The sequence below is a fragment of the Marasmius oreades genome, chromosome 3 (genome assembly GCF_018924745.1).
Source record: "Marasmius oreades isolate 03SP1 chromosome 3, whole genome shotgun sequence".
Lineage (NCBI taxonomy): Eukaryota > Fungi > Basidiomycota > Agaricomycetes > Agaricales > Marasmiaceae > Marasmius > Marasmius oreades.
The window spans coordinates 2,596,421-2,615,610 of NC_057325.1; the positions used below are offsets into that span (position 1 = coordinate 2,596,421).

At 47.6% G+C, this 19,190-nt stretch overlaps 8 protein-coding genes across 11 annotated transcripts; 2 read left to right on the top strand and 6 right to left on the bottom strand.

Annotated features, from left to right (window-relative positions):
- Positions 1-244: 244 nt before the first annotated feature.
- On the top strand, positions 245-3,138 carry E1B28_006156 (uncharacterized protein; the record flags this gene model as incomplete). The annotated part of the gene is made up of 13 exons (XM_043150784.1): positions 245-791; positions 846-923; positions 984-1,056; positions 1,118-1,151; positions 1,207-1,435; positions 1,511-1,908; positions 1,965-1,970; positions 2,029-2,116; positions 2,173-2,415; positions 2,471-2,779; positions 2,833-2,874; positions 2,931-3,049; positions 3,103-3,138. Coding segments are annotated over exons 1-13 (1,824 nt in total), but the record flags the coding sequence as incomplete, so codon positions are not given.
- A 222-nt stretch (positions 3,139-3,360) lies between these two features.
- E1B28_006157 (uncharacterized protein) lies at positions 3,361-7,808 on the bottom strand. 2 transcript variants are annotated; one of them, XM_043150786.1, is made up of 16 exons: positions 7,515-7,808; positions 7,321-7,459; positions 6,985-7,258; positions 6,323-6,935; positions 6,110-6,247; positions 5,954-6,041; positions 5,809-5,910; positions 5,337-5,746; positions 5,171-5,276; positions 5,024-5,118; positions 4,849-4,972; positions 4,325-4,789; positions 4,130-4,254; positions 3,978-4,077; positions 3,844-3,920; positions 3,361-3,790 (listed from the first exon to the last, which is right to left on the bottom strand). In XM_043150786.1, exons 3-16 carry the CDS (start codon positions 7,149-7,151, stop codon positions 3,683-3,685), a joined length of 2,718 nt encoding a protein of 905 aa, XP_043011876.1. In that variant the 5' UTR covers positions 7,152-7,258; positions 7,321-7,459; positions 7,515-7,808; the 3' UTR covers positions 3,361-3,682. The 2 variants fall into 2 exon arrangements, with proteins under 2 accessions (XP_043011876.1, XP_043011875.1); XM_043150785.1 differs by having other exon boundaries at positions 6,985-7,262.
- A 127-nt stretch (positions 7,809-7,935) lies between these two features.
- Positions 7,936-9,385, bottom strand: E1B28_006158 (uncharacterized protein). Of its 2 annotated transcripts, XM_043150788.1 has the most exons (6): positions 9,120-9,385; positions 9,025-9,069; positions 8,522-8,965; positions 8,312-8,465; positions 8,135-8,256; positions 7,936-8,067 (listed from the first exon to the last, which is right to left on the bottom strand). In XM_043150788.1, exons 1-6 carry the CDS (start codon positions 9,160-9,162, stop codon positions 8,036-8,038), a joined length of 840 nt encoding a protein of 279 aa, XP_043011878.1. In that variant the 5' UTR covers positions 9,163-9,385; the 3' UTR covers positions 7,936-8,035. The 2 variants fall into 2 exon arrangements, with proteins under 2 accessions (XP_043011878.1, XP_043011877.1); XM_043150787.1 differs by having other exon boundaries at positions 9,025-9,385.
- Positions 9,386-9,393: 8 nt separating this feature from the next.
- Positions 9,394-10,606, bottom strand: E1B28_006159 (uncharacterized protein). Of its 2 annotated transcripts, XM_043150789.1 has the most exons (5): positions 10,518-10,606; positions 10,312-10,456; positions 10,226-10,259; positions 10,044-10,172; positions 9,394-9,996 (listed from the first exon to the last, which is right to left on the bottom strand). In XM_043150789.1, exons 1-5 carry the CDS (start codon positions 10,559-10,561, stop codon positions 9,521-9,523), a joined length of 828 nt encoding a protein of 275 aa, XP_043011879.1. In that variant the 5' UTR covers positions 10,562-10,606; the 3' UTR covers positions 9,394-9,520. The 2 variants fall into 2 exon arrangements, with proteins under 2 accessions (XP_043011879.1, XP_043011880.1); XM_043150790.1 differs by having other exon boundaries at positions 10,312-10,606.
- Positions 10,607-12,103: 1,497 nt separating this feature from the next.
- Positions 12,104-13,137, bottom strand: E1B28_006160 (uncharacterized protein; the record flags this gene model as incomplete). The annotated part of the gene is made up of 9 exons (XM_043150791.1): positions 12,104-12,178; positions 12,228-12,299; positions 12,360-12,398; positions 12,462-12,480; positions 12,530-12,615; positions 12,666-12,754; positions 12,803-12,889; positions 12,940-12,995; positions 13,046-13,137. The coding sequence occupies 9 exons, from the start codon at positions 13,135-13,137 to the stop codon at positions 12,104-12,106; spliced, it is 615 nt and encodes a 204-aa protein (XP_043011881.1).
- Positions 13,138-13,473: 336 nt separating this feature from the next.
- Positions 13,474-14,433, bottom strand: RPS18 (ribosomal 40S subunit protein S18B). The gene is made up of 5 exons (XM_043150792.1): positions 14,351-14,433; positions 14,170-14,210; positions 13,971-14,104; positions 13,665-13,918; positions 13,474-13,606 (listed from the first exon to the last, which is right to left on the bottom strand). The coding sequence occupies exons 2-5, from the start codon at positions 14,206-14,208 to the stop codon at positions 13,563-13,565; spliced, it is 471 nt and encodes a 156-aa protein (XP_043011882.1). The 5' UTR covers positions 14,209-14,210; positions 14,351-14,433; the 3' UTR covers positions 13,474-13,562.
- A 53-nt stretch (positions 14,434-14,486) lies between these two features.
- E1B28_006162 (uncharacterized protein) lies at positions 14,487-15,454 on the top strand. The gene is made up of 2 exons (XM_043150793.1): positions 14,487-14,671; positions 14,724-15,454. Exons 1-2 carry the CDS (start codon positions 14,525-14,527, stop codon positions 15,309-15,311), a joined length of 735 nt encoding a protein of 244 aa, XP_043011883.1. The 5' UTR covers positions 14,487-14,524; the 3' UTR covers positions 15,312-15,454.
- A 141-nt stretch (positions 15,455-15,595) lies between these two features.
- E1B28_006163 (uncharacterized protein) lies at positions 15,596-19,135 on the bottom strand (the record flags this gene model as incomplete). The annotated part of the gene is made up of 8 exons (XM_043150794.1): positions 15,596-15,758; positions 15,808-15,947; positions 16,005-16,122; positions 16,180-16,319; positions 16,631-17,226; positions 17,278-17,686; positions 17,741-18,868; positions 18,920-19,135. 8 exons carry the CDS (start codon positions 19,133-19,135, stop codon positions 15,596-15,598), a joined length of 2,910 nt encoding a protein of 969 aa, XP_043011884.1.
- Positions 19,136-19,190: the final 55 nt, after the last annotated feature.

Sequence of the window (19,190 nt, forward strand, 5' to 3'; positions counted from 1 at the left end):
GTCAGGTTGACCGAAGATCGGGCTGCCATGATTCCTACCAGGAAGACGTGTTTACTCTGCAGTTCATAATACAAAAAGGAGGCCGCGAGTAGCCACGTTAATCATATTGAAACTTCGAAGCAGGGTACATAAAGTCCCCGTTCTCTGATCATCAATTGTACCGCACGATATCCAGTACGGCCGAGTTATCCGAGAAACATTCCAGCTTTGTTCTGTCACGAAAGTTCCTTTACTTATGAGTTCCCTTCTCTTCCCGCTTGCTCCTCTCTGGATGTCAGCCTGAAAACTTTGCAATTGCTCTATTCTGCCTCAACAAACGGCGTTAACAGCTCATGATAAAAATAATCCTAGAGAAATATACGACCTAAATGACGTTGAGGCCTGGCGAAACACTTTCTATCCACCTTGCTCGTTATTGGACGACACCACGCCATGAGCCGCAACAGCCAAATATGGTCAGTCCTATGACAAGCCGGATCTTGTGGAACGGGACTTTGAAGCATAAACATACGTTGGTGGCCCCGCCCAAGACAGGATTTGGGATTGATTAAAAAATCTTTCACACATGATGCGACCAAAAAGCCGTCGCGACACAACCTAAAGTCGTTCTTACGCGTTCCCCATGTTCTTGCTACGGGCTCTCGCGTTCATCTCACCTTTCTTGATTCTGGTATCTGCTGCGCTCCCGTCGTGCTCTGAATCAACGGGTGCCGAGTACGATTACGTCGTGGTCGGTGCGGGTGCAGGTGGTGGTCCAGTGGCTGCAAGGTTGGCTGAATCGGGATATTCTGGTGCGTTGTTTGACTGGCTCTTGTGACTCCCCCAACAGCTGTGGGCCATATCAGTACTCGTTCTGGACGCCGGTCATGATGTCGACAACCTCAACACAACAATCCCTCTGTACTTTATCCGAGCCGCAGAAGGTCAATAGACCTTTCTTCATAGTCCTGTGCTTTGAGTGTTGATAGTCACCTGTTTCAAAGATCTGCAGCCTGAACTGAACTATACCCTCGATGAATATCCGTCCGACTTTCCTGTTCAAAAAAACGATCAGTGGTATGTGAATAACATGTTTATGTTTTTTTTTTACTTGGAATCACGGGCTCTATATTATCAGGTATCCGCGTGCACGCGGTATTGGGGGCTCGACTGTACGCCAAAACGATTTCTAATTCTTAGATTCACTTCATTGAGATATACTCCTAGATTCACAACGCTTTGATCAATATTATTGCCAACACGCGCCCAGAATTTGATAGCCTTGCTCAAATGTTCAACGATCCTACCTGGTCAAGGGACAGCATGCAGGAGAATTTCAAGCGGATTGAGCATAACTTGTATCTTGGTCTTCCCGAAATTACCGAGCACGGCTTCAACGGGTGGCTCAAGACCAGTTTGAATCCTATTCTCGATGTATTGAACCCGAAGTACTTAGGTATGTACCACATCCTTCACCCTCAACCTTAAGTTGTGTTCCTCAGGTTTGGTTGCAATCTTCTCTGGGTCTCAGATGCCCAAATTTTAGGATTAGCCGCTGGACTCACTGCAGAAGCATTGCCCCCAATACTGGACCTGAATAGCCGTGCGGGGGATGATGCCATCGGTGGAACCATGATCAGCTATACCATAGACGAAAATCACACTCGATCCTCTGTTCGTGAAAGACTTTTGAATGTTCGCGACAGTAATCCTGGAAGACTGACGTTCATGCTGGATACATTGGTGACCAAGGTCCTGCTGTGCGAGAATTCCAACGGTGTGCCAATGGCTTACGGGGTCGAGTATGCCAAGGACGGTGCTTTACCGGTGGCTGGTAACTTCAAGGGTAAAGCAGATTTAAGGCTATCGTCGGTGACCGCACGAAAGGAGGTAATTGTCAGTGCCGGTGTGTTCCAGAGCCCACAACTTGTAAGTACTCCGTTTCTTTTCATAACGAGGAGCACTGTCTAAGTTCTGAAATGCAGTTGATGGTAATGATTCACCTCCCCTTGGAATATAACCGGCGTGAGCCGACCTTTTTTTGAATAGCTTTCAGGAATAGGCAACAGCACTCACCTGCTAGAGAATGATATCACCCCGGTGGTCAACTTGCCTGGAGTTGGGAACAATCTTCAAGGTCACTCTCTATTTCCTCTACTCTGTTGGCATGTCGTTGCTCAACTATTCACGTAGACCATGATGAGGTGGCTGTCATCTGGCAAATGAAACAAAATTTTTCTCTCTTCAATGGTTGCACGTTTGGGTCTGACCCTGGCCAAGATCCTTGCTTGAAAGACTGGCAAGACCAAGGAAGAATGAATATTTACTCGTTTGGACCCTCCCTTGAGGCCTATACGTACAAGTCCCAGCCTGAGTATTCGGTCCCAGATATACTCACTTACGTGATACCAGGCCACTTTGAAGGCTTTGTTAGAGGCGAGCGGTTTTTTTCCCGCGTGCTTGATGATCCACAGCTCTCATCGTTACGAAGGATTCCCGGAAAAGGCCGCTAGCATCCACAATGCAGTGACCGCTGTCAATCTCAAGGCACGCCCCTCCTCGAGAGGTACGGTGAGGCTAACAGGCTCCCACCCGCAAGACCGCCTTGCCATCAAGAAGGAGCATTTCCAGAGCGAACTAGGCCCGCAAGATGTTCGAGACCTTCGCGAAGCAATCAAGCGTTCGAGACAAATTATGAAGTCACTCCTGATTGCAGGCTTTGTGAACAAAGAGGTCTTCCCCGGTGAACAGGCGCAAACCGATGAGGAGATCGAGAAACATGTCTATGAGAATATCTTCGGTGGGCTCGATGCTTGGACCACTGTTCCTTTTCCACTCACTCGACATTTCCAGGTCATCACGCTTGTTGTACAAATGCAATGGGCACCGATAGTGGTAAGAGGCAAGCTCGTACTCTACAGATTGAGATTAAAGTCAGAGAGTTGCGGTAGATACCAACGCTGTCCTCGATGGCGATTTCAAAGTCCGTGGAGTAGACAACCTGCGGGTCGTTGACGCGAGCTCATGGCCAGTCGTTCCGGGCTACTTTGTGACCACGCCGATATACATGGTAAGCAAGTCCACTTTGGCTGTCGGCTGCCTACGTTACTGATAAACGAGTAGATGTCGGAGAAAGCGGCGGATGTTATACTCAAGGCAGCAGTCAGCTCGTCTTAAATTGAAAGATCCTTACACAAACTCGAAAAAAGCAAGACTACATGTGCGCTGGACACTCTAGTTAGGGACGCTTACACTTTGATTCTGTTCTTTGTTGTCAAGATCCGTTACCCGTATGAAAGAATTTGATCTTGATTCTTAGAAGATGTCTAAGTTCTTGAGATTCTCGCATGCTCCGAACCTGCTGGGAAGATTCCTGTGCTACGGCCGACGAGAATCCAGATACAAGTGTTAAAAATATGCGAAGAAGTTGTTACATGGATGATATACACTAGTTTGGGTCTACGTAGGGGTCGCCGCAGCATTCGGCCGTTCGTCCGCTCCAAGCCTAGTATTGTGCCCTATGAGTGGTGCGAGGATTTTACTCCGTTTACGGCTCTGAGGTTCCTGGTCGGAAAAAAATTCGAGAAGTTGCCTTATTCAAGATCTGTGCGAGTAAAGACGTCTAGTCAGGTTGGTGGAAGGTCGTCGGCCCAGAACCCAGAGTCACTAGAGGTAAACAATAGCAAGGTCCAATACTGCAATCTTATATCGATAGCCATCGACGGTAGAGTTCATCCGCCAGAGGCGCTGCTCCTGTCGTGACGTAGATCAACGCGAGATTATACGCGGCTTCCCTCGTTACAGAAACATTCTAGCACGAATCCATCAGGCTGACAACGAGAAACTGTTAGAACTTCGCCAAACCTCATCTTCATTTCCTGGCTCCTTCTCTGCCATGTCCAATACACGTTGATAGTGTTTCGCAGCGAGGGAATGTAAACCTTTGAAGTGCAACTGAGTGTTGATATATGAATGTGTACCCTATGTAGTATGCTCACCTAACTGCTGGAAGGTCCGACCAAAATTAAACTCTACCTCTCCGAGATATATACCATCCGATCGCCTAAGTTTGCGGTATTGGGAGAGGAATGCGAGGCCCTATGAGTTACTGTTAACGCAGGTAGGACAGGAAAATGCGACGAATATGAACCTGTGTAATCAAATGATGTCTGTTATCGGACTGCCTCTGCATTGCGCGCCCTATCGATGCGATAGCTAGACATAGACAGATCATCGGATCTTGTGGACAAAAATCGTATGCTCGAAGTAGATAGACTGGTGTGGGCATAGATCAATCTTTTGACATCACCATTTTTTTTGGAAATACATGGAAAAGTGAACTCACAAATGGCGCTCTGGTAGCTTTTGGCCGCGATACACATCTGGCCATAAAGGGCGAGAGGGAGCGGATTGTTCTTCGTCGGTAACGGCGTCCTTTTATCCTTTTCATCTTGTGCGGTATCTTGCAATCGAGGTATGGCGCCTTGGCCCTCGTCCTCGTCACCCTCATCACCCTCCTCTTCCACTGCTCCCCGTTTGCCTTGACCATTACTTGAGACAGGTGCCCATCTCTTATTCAACGGATTCCATCTCAAACTATCACGATTGTTCACCCCTGCATCAGCTAGTTTCATTTCTCGAAATATAAACTTTTGGAGGGTAGATGTGATGAACGAGTCGGTAGGTTTCAAACCAGACGATAAGGAGGCCATAAGTAGCCTATACATTTCGTTATTGAACTGATTGTTGGTTATTAGTTTGCGTGTTTGTTCGACTACGATGTGCGGGTGGTTAGTTTGAATTGCACATGCTGATGAACCAATAAATGAGGTGGTGGTGTTATAGGAAAGTTCACTTTGGTAGACTTACCGGTCAATGCCAAACGAATCGTAATCTGATATTCGGGAGCCAGATAGGCATTTGAGATCAATACATGCCGTAGAATCTCATCTGCTACTTCGTATTGCCTACGCTTCGTCAATATGAAGCAATACTAATATGGATGGTAAGAGTCAAACGGCAGTATTGGTATTCACCCACGGACCTGCAGAATGACGCGTAACCAGTTTTTGAAAGAGACTCCTCGGAATTCATTGACTCCATCGAATTTTACTTTAATTCGGTTCGCCGATTCGTTTTCTAGCGGAATTTAGATTCTGACTAGAGAGCCGGCATACTAAGAGGTACTTACCCAAATCTAGCTGCAATCTCGAAGCCATCCTCTCCTCTGTTTCTTCTTCATTCCCTTTCTTTCCACCCCTTCCTCTGTTAGGGAACATCCCTCGGAAGAAATCGTTCTGCAAGCAACTGATCAGCCTCAAATATTAGATCGAAGGAGGACATGAGAAGTCATCTACTCGGCTGGTCAAGAACAAATTCCTAGTCTCTCTAAACGTCTCAACCAGTTTCTCCGCTTCAATCATCCATTCCCTCTCTAAATGGCCTTCTTCGTCTTCTGCTTCGTCCCTCACCACCCACTCTCCCTGCTTATCATCACTTGTGGAAGCAAGCCTAGCAGCCGTCCCTTTCTTTCGTTCCTCTAACATCCCTGACCAGATTTCTTCGAGTCGTACATAAGCTTTCATCACCTCTTTCTCCTTCTGTGCTTCCAGCTCCCGTAACTGAGCGGATGAAAGACGGTTTTCCCGGTTTTTACTAGGTTTCTTGTTACGCTCTTCTACGAAGAGGGAACTTGAAGCCATGGAGGGCGTCTGCGAAGTCCCGGTTTGACTCGATGTTTTTGGGCGGCGTTTTCGAGAATCAATGACTATGAAGAAGTAGAAGATCCTGAGCTCTCGTAGTGCGTGTTCGGTTATAATAGAAACAAACCCTGATACACCAAATCAAGGGCCTTCCTCGTCTCTCCAAGTATTTCGTAGACTTCGGCCAGCTTCATTTTTGCTTCATTATTGGTTGGATCCGCAGTTCTCACTAGAGCGGGTTAGCACAGTGCATCGGACAAAACGAGACATACCATGTTCATAAATCTCGGCGGCGTCCTTCAATTCACCTAGTGCTCTTAAGCACGCTGCAGTCTGGGTTAAAATATAGACGGAGCTTGTCTAGAAGGACGAAGGGTGAACCAACTCAGCGTCTATCTCCTGGACATGATTGAGTCGAAAAAACGCACATTCGGGTCTGTACCCAGTGCCTCGTAAACTGGTCTGGCTTCCGCATACATCTCCCGTTCAAAATAGGCATCGGCAATTTCCACAAAAAGAGGTGCATAGTCTAGTACGTCTTCTGCAAGAACGACGTTCGCGTGACGCTAAGTTTGAACGATGAACACCGTTGATCGTGTCAAGAGAAGCGACAAGGGACGGAGAAATTTGGGAATGCTTACGATCCCCTCTTCAGTCTCTCCCATCTTGATCCTGGCAAGGGCTAGCCGATGTCTTGCGTTCACATCCAATGGGTACCTCCCCGCTTCACTTGTTTCATCTCCGCTTTGGGAGTTCCTGGTCGGCATTTCGTCCGTATCATACTCCCTGTCGTCATCCATTGAATCCCAATACATCTGTCCCCCTCTCCCCTGAAGCCATCGACAACCGACACGGATTGCAGTAGCAGCTTTCTCATACTCTTGTAGTGTGTTGTAAAGGTCCGCCAAAACAAGAATGTTGAGCAAGCCGAAACCTCCTCCTTCTACAGCTTCTGTTTGTCCCGCTGTCTGGCCAGTCGGAGCTAGCTTTTGGTAGTGTTCAAAAGCCTCTTGAAAAAGCGAGGCACAAGTGCTGAAGTCGCCCAAGTCGATCAGAATAGGCCGCAATTCGCTCAGGACAGTGAGGTCATGAGAGATTCTCCTCAGAATCGCAAGGAATGAGTGTCTAGCTGTACGGAGTTCACCTATTTCCTTGGCTAGAATAGCTCTATCCCAGAGAGCATCAACGTTTGATGGATCAAGATTGTAGACTTTGCGATAACAATAAAGGGCCTGTTGGTGGAAACCGAGGTCCCTGTACCGTGTGAGTGGATCAGTAGTTGTAAGACACAGATACCGCTCACCTTGACTGCCGAGCCAACCAGCTCCACTCTTCTGGGTCGAGCTTCAAATGCGCAGCCATTATCCGCAGCTGCAGCGCCCTATCGTGCTGGCCCATTTCCTCATAACATTGTGCCAATACAGTCCAAGCGCCTGCTGCCCGTGGCTCAATACGGATGACCTCTTGCATTATCTTTATGGCCGTTTGTGAATCACCATCGACAAAGGCTTGGTTTCCGTCTCCAAGAAGAGACTTGACCTGGTGCGAGAGGGTTGGCCCAGTAGCTCTGGTAGTGCCTTTCTGTCGATTGAGAGTGAGACGACCGAAAGGAATGGAGGGCAAGAGAACACAAACGAACCTTCCTGCCCTTTCGCCGTCCTATACCAGAAGCAGCGCGCAGATCATCGCGAAAGGCTTCCTCTTGATCTTCAATAGTAATATCCCAGTCTCGGGAAAGAGAACTATCATTTCGTTCCCGGATATCTCGAACTAAGCGACTGCAATAAACCTTTCTTAGTATTCAGAGGTAGCAGGCGATGATCATTGACGAACTCGAAATCGCCTTCGATCTCGTTTATCTCATCCCCTTCTCCTTCTAATTCTTCCAGCTTTTTTGTCACTTCGTCGTCGTCCTCTTCTTCTTCATCACGGTCGTCTTCGCTTGTATCGGAATTCGAACTAGGGTATTCTTGTGACCCTTCCTCCTCATATCCCTCCTCATCAAATAAATGTTGATGACTCGAGCTTGACCCTTGTATAAATTCCGGAAACTCCATGGGAATCGATATTCAAGCACAATCCAACTAAGTGTCACAGACGTAGTGGAAGCGTAGGTATTGTCCGTAGCACAGCATTCACGCCGCTTTGGCCTAGCATTAAGCCTGGTTTGAAACTCATGGCTCTTCAAGCTTCAAGCTTCACTGCTCATCCGCAGACAAAACCATAGACGGTGCGTAAAATACTTAAGTCCCGTGTTGATCTTCTTCAGAAATGTCCTACACCGTATGTCCTTGTACATCGCATATGAATAACCCACGAATACTGATTATAATACAGCTTAAGTTATTATCGAATCAGGCTTTCTCCCTCATATTCAGTAATCGTCCTGAGACGCGTTAATTTCGCGATCTTGAGCATCTGGACCATCTTTCGTGAAGAAATTAGCAACTTACCTTCCATACCACCCGCGACATCCACGACATGTCCAGAAACGTGTCCAGAAACCTTTGTCGAGGAAAGGAGAGCAATCTGAATGGCGATATCGTATGTTGTCGCGATCTTCTTCAGCGGTAGACTGCATGTATATAACCTGAGCTATGATATCAGGAACTGCGAAGAGAAGGACCTACGTTGCAGTGATACGATAAACAATATCGGGGTCCTTGAGCATTTCCGTTTTCTTTGGGGTATGTGTCCAGCCAGGGGCTACACAATTAACGCGCCCGCGGGGGGCAATCTTGACGATCTCATTTTTGAGGCTCAACGTGAGGCCGTACATTACAGCTACCACAAACGGAACTTTCAGAACAGACAACCAGATAGCATCGCAGAACACAGACCACTCTTTGCAGCAGCATAGTCTGAATGGTTGGCTTCGCCGAATAATCCGGCAGTCGAGCCAACAAACACGATCGAGGACCAATCCAACCTTTCTCTCTCCACTTCGCTAAGATTCTCGGTTTTCTGTGATTTTTCGATGCCTTTGAGGAACTCTCGAGCTACCAAAAATGCCGAAGTGAGGTTTGCGTCCATCGAAGCGTTCCATCTTTCGAGAGTCATGTCCTTCAACATAACATCCTCATCTATGTAGTTCCCATGGTTAATCACAGCAATGTGTACAGGTCCCAGTACACTTGTCGCAGACATGAACAGAGAACGAACTGACGATTCTAACGATAAGTCGGCTTGTGCAACATGGAGTCTCGTCGAATCTTGTTCCTGAGCAAAAGACTCGAGTGCCGTCACCGACTTGTTATATTGGACTGTTACTTTAGCACCTTGTTCTGGGGGAATAACGCCCAAGTCAGTCATTCGAGATTATGAAAAAAGGATTGAACCATACCCATGAAAACTCTCGCGATCTCGATGCCAATTCCACCACTGGCACCTAAGGTTGATTGTAGCAGCCTTGGCCGTACGACATGAATAAGGAGCTACCGGTTACAAGGACGTGCTGGTACTCCAACCCAAGGTCAAGCATCTCAGTGTGCGATGAAGATGGGTGCAGTGCGTGTTGGTAAGCGAAAATAGATAATGAGCTGACCTGAAATCTGGAAAGTTGGCTGGCGGGACACTTCACATTCTAGCTTGCGACTTGTTTCGGAGTCCCGTTCTGTTTATCAGATAGTACTTACGACAATCGACCGCAAATCGACTGTATATCGGATGGCGATGGGCACTTCATATCTTAGCGGATTGGGAATGTCAATGTCCACGGTCAACGCTTAACCCCTGCGGGTGCTGGATCGGTGCTCTCCAGATGACAGAACAATCGATAACAGAACATAAGCAACTCCGATTACACCCCTTCAATAAAAGTTCTCCGAGACACAGAGGGTTCATAGCTCTACCCACTCCGATACCGGGAAAGTGAGGTCAAACCCTTCAACTCCTGCAGCAATCGACCAGGGTTTGACGGCAGGGAACATGACCCCATCGCCTACTGCCGTGCCGTTTCCTAGTTCTGGTGTCATGTTTACCAAGAACATTTTGCACTTCACCTCGGGGCTCAATTTCGCATATTTTGCCTTCTTATTCAACTGTGGTCCCTCTGTGATCTCAACGCCAGATTCTATTTCCTCCGCCAGTGGTCCCTTGGGCAGTGGAGGTTGCGTAAGTGAGAATAAATTCCCCGGAATGATTTTGGTGTTGCATGGAACATGAAGGACATTGGTGACTAGTGGAATTGGGCGGACAGTAGCAGAGAAAAATGGTGTGCTATCCTCTGATGGATCCTCTGGAACAGGAAACACGGATAGTGACCAAGAGTAAGGAGAAGAAGGATCTCGGGTGTATTCGAATTTCGCAACTTGCTCTGGTGCCAAAATTAATGATTACACAAGAAAGTATCACAGAACTCACTAGGTATATTCCAGTTCCTTCTCCCATTCTCTGTGCTGTCTTTGGTTGAGACATATATCCTCGTTATCCGAAACGCAACACTTCCATCTTTATGCTTGAAGCGTCCGGGAACGTAGATAAGCTCGTCGTCTGTCGGGCGTTAGAGCCATCAGGCTTGAAGTGAAGTGAAAGGATATAATTACACGGTCCCACAGGGCTTTCGTCATACTGAACTACCTGCAAAGTGTTCAGGAAAGTTTGACGCGCCGTAAAGTTATATTTCTCTCACCATGATCACTCCTGGACCCCCAACAAATTCGTCTCGCGCTAGCGCATCAGCTTGCCATTCGGTAGTCCATCCCGCTGGAAAGCTGACGTCCTTGGGGAGTGGAGATAGCAGAAAAACCCACCAACGACCACGAAGCTTCCACGGCCTTTATAGAATGGACGGTCAGGTGTGCAAGCGCTCTGCAGTAATTGAAAAACGCAACAAACGCGGGGGCCACGGATAAACCCACGTCTACAGAGTGGTCGGTCATATTGCCGAGTGTGGTGTGTGTGTTGAAAGGCAACCGCTTCCGCCACTGACGCCACACCATGTTCATTTCTCGATCCCTCCTATCTTTCTACAATGGAGGTCTTTACCGGTGCATCTCAAGTCAAGGTCGGCAACAGCAAACTTCTCGAGAAATTACAACTACTAGTACACGACCCAAAGATTTAGACATGTGCGAGGCAAGAAGAGGCTGCCTGTGTAATTTACAACTGGTTGCTCAATTTGGCATGTTCCCAGTTCACCGAAATCAAACCCTGTTATTCTTGGCGGCTACGCAGGGAAGATTTTGTCACGGGCCATTTGGGCCAAAATGTCGCCAACGGCCGGTGGATGAAGAATTCAATGACATAGCGCGGAATTCCTCAACGTGGCTTTTTGCGGTGCTTAGGACCTGACGATATCCCAGCAACCAGCTGTCGCATCCAAGTCATCGCAAAACTCGACAGTGGCTTTCTTCGAGGATGCACGGTGCTTGACGAATAATGCCAGGTGGAGCAACAAGTGATTCTTCAAAGCAAAATTGACCTCCATTGACTGATATATCCTTAGTTTCCGTCCCAGAGATGATCGATGCGAAATTGAGGTAGACGCGGTATCCATGGCTCTTATAAGCATTGAGTGTTTCACGCTCACAACATCTCATTGAACAACGACCTTCCACCTACGGGGAGTATTTGTTGAACACTGCCGATTTCAGACTAAAGTCGTCAGAGCTTGCCATGTCAGAGGTACATTTCAGAAAACAAAACGTAAAGCCAGCTACATCAAATTTATTTGATTGTCCTTCCTTCTTATAGTCCCGTCTATCATTGGTCCTTTGACCTCTCGCCAGAAATGTGCAAATACCTCGACCTTCCCTTCAAACTCTCCCTCAAAGTGACTAGAGGCCATATATTCAAGGTCATTCCTACTGACAATCGTTTCCAAGAATTTGTCGAAGGTAGATTAAATCATGATATCTGGTACCTCCATTCATGCACTATTTTCTTAAACAGAACAGCACAAATATCCGGATCGAAAGCTTCACCATTGCCAACGATCTACGCTGACTCGGGATGTGATCCATGCTCACATCTGACTTGCAATCCGAAACAGCCACTTATCCTTTCTTCCATGCTCGTTCTTATCAACGTGTTTTTTGATTGTCCAGATGATTCTTTCTCGCTCAATTCGTTATTCGGTGGGACCATTCCAATGTTAGATACTTCTAAATGTCCATTCATACTAGTTTCTTTGTGTGTCCTTCCAAGTCTTGCTCTCCTGATGCTGTGAGTTTCGCACGATCCGGCTCGGCAAACCCAGTGTACACAGAAGGTAAGGCCGCTTCTCCGTCGGTGTCACCACCTTGCCATGGTTTGTTTTACTTTTCAGAGCAGGCACAGTTCGACACTGGGCGCATTTTTTGCGCCAAGCTATCGGAGGTTCGGATATTCCAGCAGCAATAATCTAGATGCCAACTGCGCCAGCAGAAAAACCGTCACATTCACTATTCACACAATCTAGCAGCTACTAGTACTATAACTACTCAAGCACTGTTTTGTGTGATCGAGGCAATATTGCAGGTATTTCCAGAGGCAACATTACCGGTCACGGTGAAAGGCTACCGAGACAGTAAATACCAGAACATTAACGGAAACAATAGAACCCACGTAGTTGCCTAAATGAAGAATCTTCCCGCACCAACCTGAAGCAGCAGTCGTCGCAGTGATCTTGACGTTGCGCTGTTACAAAAGACAACCGGTTTTCAGCTGGAGCAAAAAAAAAAGTAAAGAGCGTCCTACGTAGATGGTAGGTCCGAAATTGTAAGGAATACCGGTTAACTGTGACCCGCAAGAGGAGATCAACAAGAAGGCAAGGCAAGAATGGAATTTAAAATAACGGACTTCAGCAGCGAAGATTGCACTAGAAGCATAGCGTTAGAATAACTTCCAAGGCGATTTTATTAGCTTACCGATTCATAGTAGAGCCTGGAATGGTCAATTTGGTCGAAGCGGACTTGCCGTTGCTAGACAAGGTCGCAGTCCAGTCATCGCCGGACTGTTAGCAAGTTAGACATAGGTGGTAAAAATCGATGCAGGGAAACAGACAGAAGTAAATGTGAAATGGACGGTATCTCCGGGGTTGACATTGAACCCATTGCCCCAGGGGAGAGAGGGAGTTCCGTAAAAGCCATCACCTTTTGGATCGCAAGTTAGCGAATCGTAAATCAGAACCGGCCGCGTACCAATCCACCAAGTCCCTGAACGACCGTCGCAAACGGCCTGTAGGACGCCATTGTTGCTCTGAAGAGCTGGCCAGACGTAGGGTGTACCTGAACTTGGATGATATCACGTGCGTGCAATAGGGAATTCCAATGCTCACCTCCTGGGTTGGGGAGTTTGGGAATAACCATGTCGCCAGACAATGCAGTAAATTGCCTGAATGTGCAATACTCAGCAGCAAAGAACCAAAAAAAATACCAACTTACGGGGCGTCCCATTCTACAGTGTACCAATCTGCAGCCCCGACGCTCAAAGAGAAGATCGCGCAGACAAAAAGAGCAATGAAAGGGAAGGCCATGTTGCTCGAAATCTTCCGTCAGGTGTGATACCAGGCCTTTAAAGCATCTCCGATTTCCGGGTGTCGCTAGCCATCGGGCAGGCGGTCCTAAGTACAATTCGCCATCGGCACCACATGCACAAGGATTCTTCAAGTATTAGTATTCCGAAGTTCAGCCTATTCAAACGCACTAGGCGGAGTTTTCAATGTCCATCGAAGAGCACGGCTATTTTTTCATGGAGTCAGGGAACTGGAATTCTTCCGCTACCTGTGTATTGATGGCAGGAGCACCAATTTACCACATGTAACCGTATGAATGTCCGAGGATATTGATACGACGGTCCGCTCATATAGGTCGGTAAAGTCAAGTCGAGATCGTGCATTGCATGTGATGAAAGGTAGAAACATATACGACATGGACATGCATGAGGAATCTGAAAATACATTCAACCTCTCTTCTTCGACACACCGACTGTCTTCCCACGACGACCTGGAAGAAAGACGGTCCTCAGTGATCTGCTCACATAATATAGAGGAGTAGTACGCACCAGTTGTCTTTGTGTGTTGACCTCTTACACGGAGACCCCAGAAATGCCTCAAACCACGGTGAGCACGGATTTTCTTTAGCCTCTCAAGGTCGTCGCGAAGTTTTGAGTCGACGTTGTTGGACAATATTTGGTAGTCCTTTCCATCGACAATGTCCTTCTGTCTGCTAAGAAACCATGTGGGGATTTTGAACTGTGTGGGGTTTTGCATGATAGTAACAATCCGCTCGAGCTCATCAGAGTTGAGTTCACCAGCTCTATTCGTCGATCAGTCTCCGACGGCGACAGAACAGAAGATGCGGAACACACCGCTTGTTGAGGTCGACATCAGCCTTCTTGCAAATAATGTTGGAGTATCTCCTCCCAACGCCCTTGATTTCCGTCAAGGCGTACATGATCTTTCGTTTACCGTCAACATTGGTGTTGAGGAGACGCAAGATGTGCTGTAGACGGGTGGTAAATCATGGTGAGAGGGTGAATCATATGTAAGAAGACTTCAACGGCTCACCTGAAATTGTATGTGGGGGTCCGGGGCAACGAGGGACATGGCTGTAAGAAAAATCTGGTCAGTTTCACGCGTAAACTTCATCCGATAAGTGATTGATGAATCCAGCCTCAAGCTCATTCAGTCCATCTTCTCCAACATACCACCAGGTCGTGTCCTGAAATCATAAAGTTTCGATACACACCTTGATTTTTGTCGTTGGGTCTTGAAGCTTGAAGTGCTTGAAGACGTCCAAGTGGTAGTGGTGGGTGTATCAAGGTGTTTGGCTACAGCTTCGATTTGTTTGGGAACCAGATCAACTTTCAGCGCTTGTTAAGCGCCGCAACCTTGCTCACAACCCTCGAGTCTTAACCTCGCTATGCGTTCTTTCTGCGTATCTACTCTGGTCGCCCTTCTCTTGTTTTCGTCTGCCTATGCCTGTGAAGAGGTATGCAAGAGCGGTACTATCTCCAAACTCATGGATAAATACACCACCGACGTGCTAGAACCATACTTCGCTCGCAAGGTATTGTCATTCCCATCAGGTTCTCAATTCCATTGACGAACCCGCCTTTTAGGAAGAACAGTTTCAAGTCCCTCACTCGCTCGATCCCCTTCGACACGCTATTCAATTGGAGTGTCCCGATGTCTTGAACGCAAACGTGTTTGGCTACTTCCGTGGAAAATGTCAGCGTAACGGTATCGAGCCTAAAGGATGTCCTAATCCAGATTGTCCAAGTCGCTGCGGCACCCCCGGCTCTATGGTTCACTTCTTCCCCAAACTTCGGCGCCTTGGTTTTGAATCCATTCGCACTGTCATCAAAAACCACACAGATCCTACCTCTCCTACGTACAAACAAATTCAAGCTCGTGTTGAACAAGGGCGGGAATTGCGAAAGAAGGGAGCACCCATGCGGTTTCAGCCTAGAACATACGGTAACCGCGATATTCCTATCTCAGTCCTCTACATGCGGCAACCTTTCGAAATACATCCCAAGATGGAGGACGTATACAACCACAAGAGAAGCGGAGATTCCGATATCCTGCACGAGTTCGTACCAGGATTTGAGGCTTCCTGTGGCTACAAAGCCGAAGAATCGGGGACCGATTTGAAAAACTGTAGCTGGGAGGCAGAGATGAAAAACTTCATTCTACAGTTTCCTTAAGTCACGCTGCAATTTTTACCTTCCGCCATCGTTGTATCAATCTCTCTTGTAGTTTCATCTTGAGCTCTCCCTTCGTGTATACCCCAGTTCTGGATACCTCTCCTTTCATCGACACTGTGTCTACTCGATTTGTACAATCCGACTGAATAAACGTTCATAAATTGATTTGTCCGTCTGAAACTATGTTGGTGTATATATATGCAGCATGCTACAGATGTATCCGTCTACGCCCAAACCTATCCAGGGAAATATGCAACACATGATACTTGTAGAAAAACAGTCGTTCACATTCTCTGCAGCCATCCAACGTCTAGTCCTGTCATGACGCGCATACTCTCGGGGTAGGTCATGTTGCTCTCCTTCAGAAGGGCGGCCAGACGCTGACATGCATCCATTGGGTAATACAGATACTCTGCTTGAGGGAATCCGGGATATTTGCTGAGGATTCTATCCACTAAGTCAGCGTAATGCCTGAAGCTCATACTGACCGACATACGTTCTGATATCAGATTTGGCGTCGGACGGCCCCAAAAGTTTGAAGAGAACTTTGGCAACAGTTATGGATGCGCTTTTGGGAATAGCATAAGGTCGCTGTGCAGTGTAACCAATCTGCATACTCGGTTTGAATAACCATATCTGCCCATACTTTTCGTCAGCTCTTTGAACGTGTCAAGGGTATATATTACTGCTAACCAGGATGCGTGGACGTTCCTCCTCTTCATCAGATAACACAAATCGGTAGGAGGCATGGGCTTGAACAAACTCTGTCATATCCTCCACGACGAACGCTGAAAGAGGAATTCTTGAAGGTCTGAAGAAAACACGGTTAAGAGATGGGACTGGTAGCAGTGAACAAGAAAAGGCTCACTCTGCTATTGGACTCACGGAACGGACTGCGTACTTTAGTACCCTATATGCTCTGATCTTGGCGTTATCCGACTGATGTTCCTGGTAACGTCCTATGATAGCACCGCATATACATCGAATAACGTGTCTCCCTTCATCATACTGGAAACAAGAACAAGTCAGCTCAGTTCCCATGGTTTGCACTGGGGCAAAGTAAAGATGTGGCCTCTAGTGTAGCTCCCGAGGCTGTAAGCTTCGCTGCACGAGAGTTGTTTTACGAGCACCATAGTTCATTCTAGGACGGTTGGTATCAACTGATAAAGCGACTATCCAACCCTGGACTGAGCCCACAGCCACTTAAGGAGGGGTTCGGTACAAGAGGATATGCCGCCGTTGGTAAGTCCCAACGTCAGTCTTCTTGATCGTCCGACACTACAGATGACTGAAACAGGGATCGGTTGTAGTTGACGCACCGTCGTAGCTTCAGGTATATGAACATTATCCTTGTTGATTGCAGATTCTTCAAACAAGATGTAACTTCCCCCCACAAGTGCACAACTAGGTTCCGGCCAGAATCCTTCCTTGCTGCGCTTAGTAACGTCCTCGTGTAGTTTCTGGGCAGAATGGCACATCCATGCATCTACAAGCTCTTCCCAATGTTCTGAGGGAAGATCACGGTAGCGGTAGCCTTTGGAAGAATGGACCAATGGAAGAGAGCACGAAGCACAAATAAAGCTGGTCGGCTTCTTCTCCGAGAGCTGCGTTGCGTCAAGAAGGGGTCGGTGCTCGAGTGGTCTGGGTGAAGGTAGTGTTGCAAGTTTGATTTCATAATGACCGCTCTGAACCTTGACCTCTTTTTTCCCAGGAGTTACTCTTCCAGGAAGGAGAAGAGGTAAAGATGTATTAGGTCCGCTCTTGATAACCAACTTGTCGCCATCATCCAGGGGGCTTGAAGGGACCACTTCTGCCTCAATGTCTACACCAGGTTGAGCCCCGTTAACAGTAAAGAAGACAAGGATGTGGTGTAAATTTTCGTGGTACTCTGCTAGATGATTGGTCTCAAAGATAGCTGAGGAACAATTGAGACTCTATAGTATGCTGCAAAAAGATTATGTCTTACCCGAAGATAACGCCCCAGATGAGGAGTTGCTTGTTCTGATTTCATGTAGACTGGACTTGGAAGAGGAGCTTCTCAGCCAGGATAAGGAAAGGGGAGGAGCTGAGCTGCTGCGATCGCGGTTCTTCTTCTTCAACCGAGAAATAGTGCTTGAGGGCGGGGAGGCGGAACCCGAGTTCATTTTGGCCAGAATATGTGGAGGAGGCATTTCTTTGACAAACTCCGGAAGGGTCAACAGAGCTTGTGGATCTAACAGTTGCTGACGCTCCATTGGCATAGCTTCCTTAATGAACTCTGGGAGTGTAAGGAGCGCGTTGGGATCTTTGACTTTGATCGGCTGTAACACAGCATCTTGATCGTGAAGTCGCCCGGCACTGGAGTGCTCGGCCAAGTGGGACACAAAAGCTTCACGCTAGAGGGGCGAGTGAGTCAGCACAACGAATTCTCGAGTTGAGGACGCATTAACCTTTTCGTTATCGCGTACACGAGCCCTATCCAATCGCGACTTCATTCCACCGTCGAGGATGACGGACTGGTCTTTTAAGGTGCGATCCGAAGCTTTCCCAATGAGTTCCAGCATCCTTTCCAGATCTCGGGTGTCTCCTTCCTGCTCTTTCTGTTTGCCTTGTAACTTTATAGATTGCGTCCCCTCTTTCCTGGCCCTTTCCATCTGCGCTAATTTCGAGGATTTCAATTCTACGCGTTGGTTGTGGAGCTGTGGAGCAACAAGATACAATCGATCTATAGCCATCGTTACCGCTTCAAAATCGAGTCGCCTCTTTTCACATCCCTGGCCAGCAGATATGATAGGCGAACATGTAGCCTGGGGCCGAGGTTTTTCTCCGTCATATGAAAGTGAAAGTCTGGTCTCGGAATCGTATTCCGGAAGCTTCTCGTCGTGGTCACCAGCATCATACTGAGGAGGAAGATTGTCGGCAGAAAACCGCGGCAACTGTTCAGTACGTTCTCTGCACATCGAAACGACCGTCTCTAGTTCTTCATCAATCCTAGTCCACAGCAAGGCAGCTTCGACAGTAATGACAGGCTTAGAACCGGATGGAACGTTATAGGATGAAGATGTGAGGCGTTCGAACTGGAAATCACTCAATTGGCGTTTGAGTGTGTCGAAGACATTGTCTCCACTAGAAGCGTTCAAAGCCGTAAATGAGCGCAAATGGGCTATCTGGCTGGATGGTGAAGGAGAGGCACTCAAGATTATTGAAAGTCGGTTTAGATGAGACAGGAGCATTATAACCGCCCGAGTGAGTTCTGCATCTGAGGGTTCCAGCGTAGACGAAAGGTCATCCACGCGAGAACGGAGCTCATTAATCAATTCGGTGTCATTCTGCGCAGAGGAGACTTCCTCCATGGACCCATCTTGTGTTCGACTGCGGAGATTCGAGACGAGGGTCTGTAGTGCAGAGGAAGTAGATTCAAATTCTATTCGTGGCGTCGTCGAGCTCTGGGGGCTGTTTGGCATGGAATGTCGCCTCTCTGGTACTATAGTCTTCCACCGATGGCTCACTGAGAGCAAGTTGTTCAATGTCATCAACAATGTCCGCTCGACGTTCACGATTGAAGGCATTAATTCGTACTGAGTGCCCTTCAGCATAGGCTGTGAAGGTAACAGGTTCATAGTGCGCACCATTTTGACCTTTTCCTCCTCATCCGATTCTTCGGTCATATGAGATGAGCTTAGCTGGTGGGTGGGCTCATGATCTTTCACCACCGGTTGATCTCGAGAAGCGTTTGTAGTATTGACCTGAAGCCTCTCCCTTGGGAACGGTGCTGGTACAGATGACAGAAGGTGTGCATTGACATCCTGCCGCTCCTTGGTCTTGACCTTTACTAACGTGGCCATGGTTGGTCGACCCTACGTAGATAGCTTATATGGAGGTGTTGGGGGTTGCCGAAAA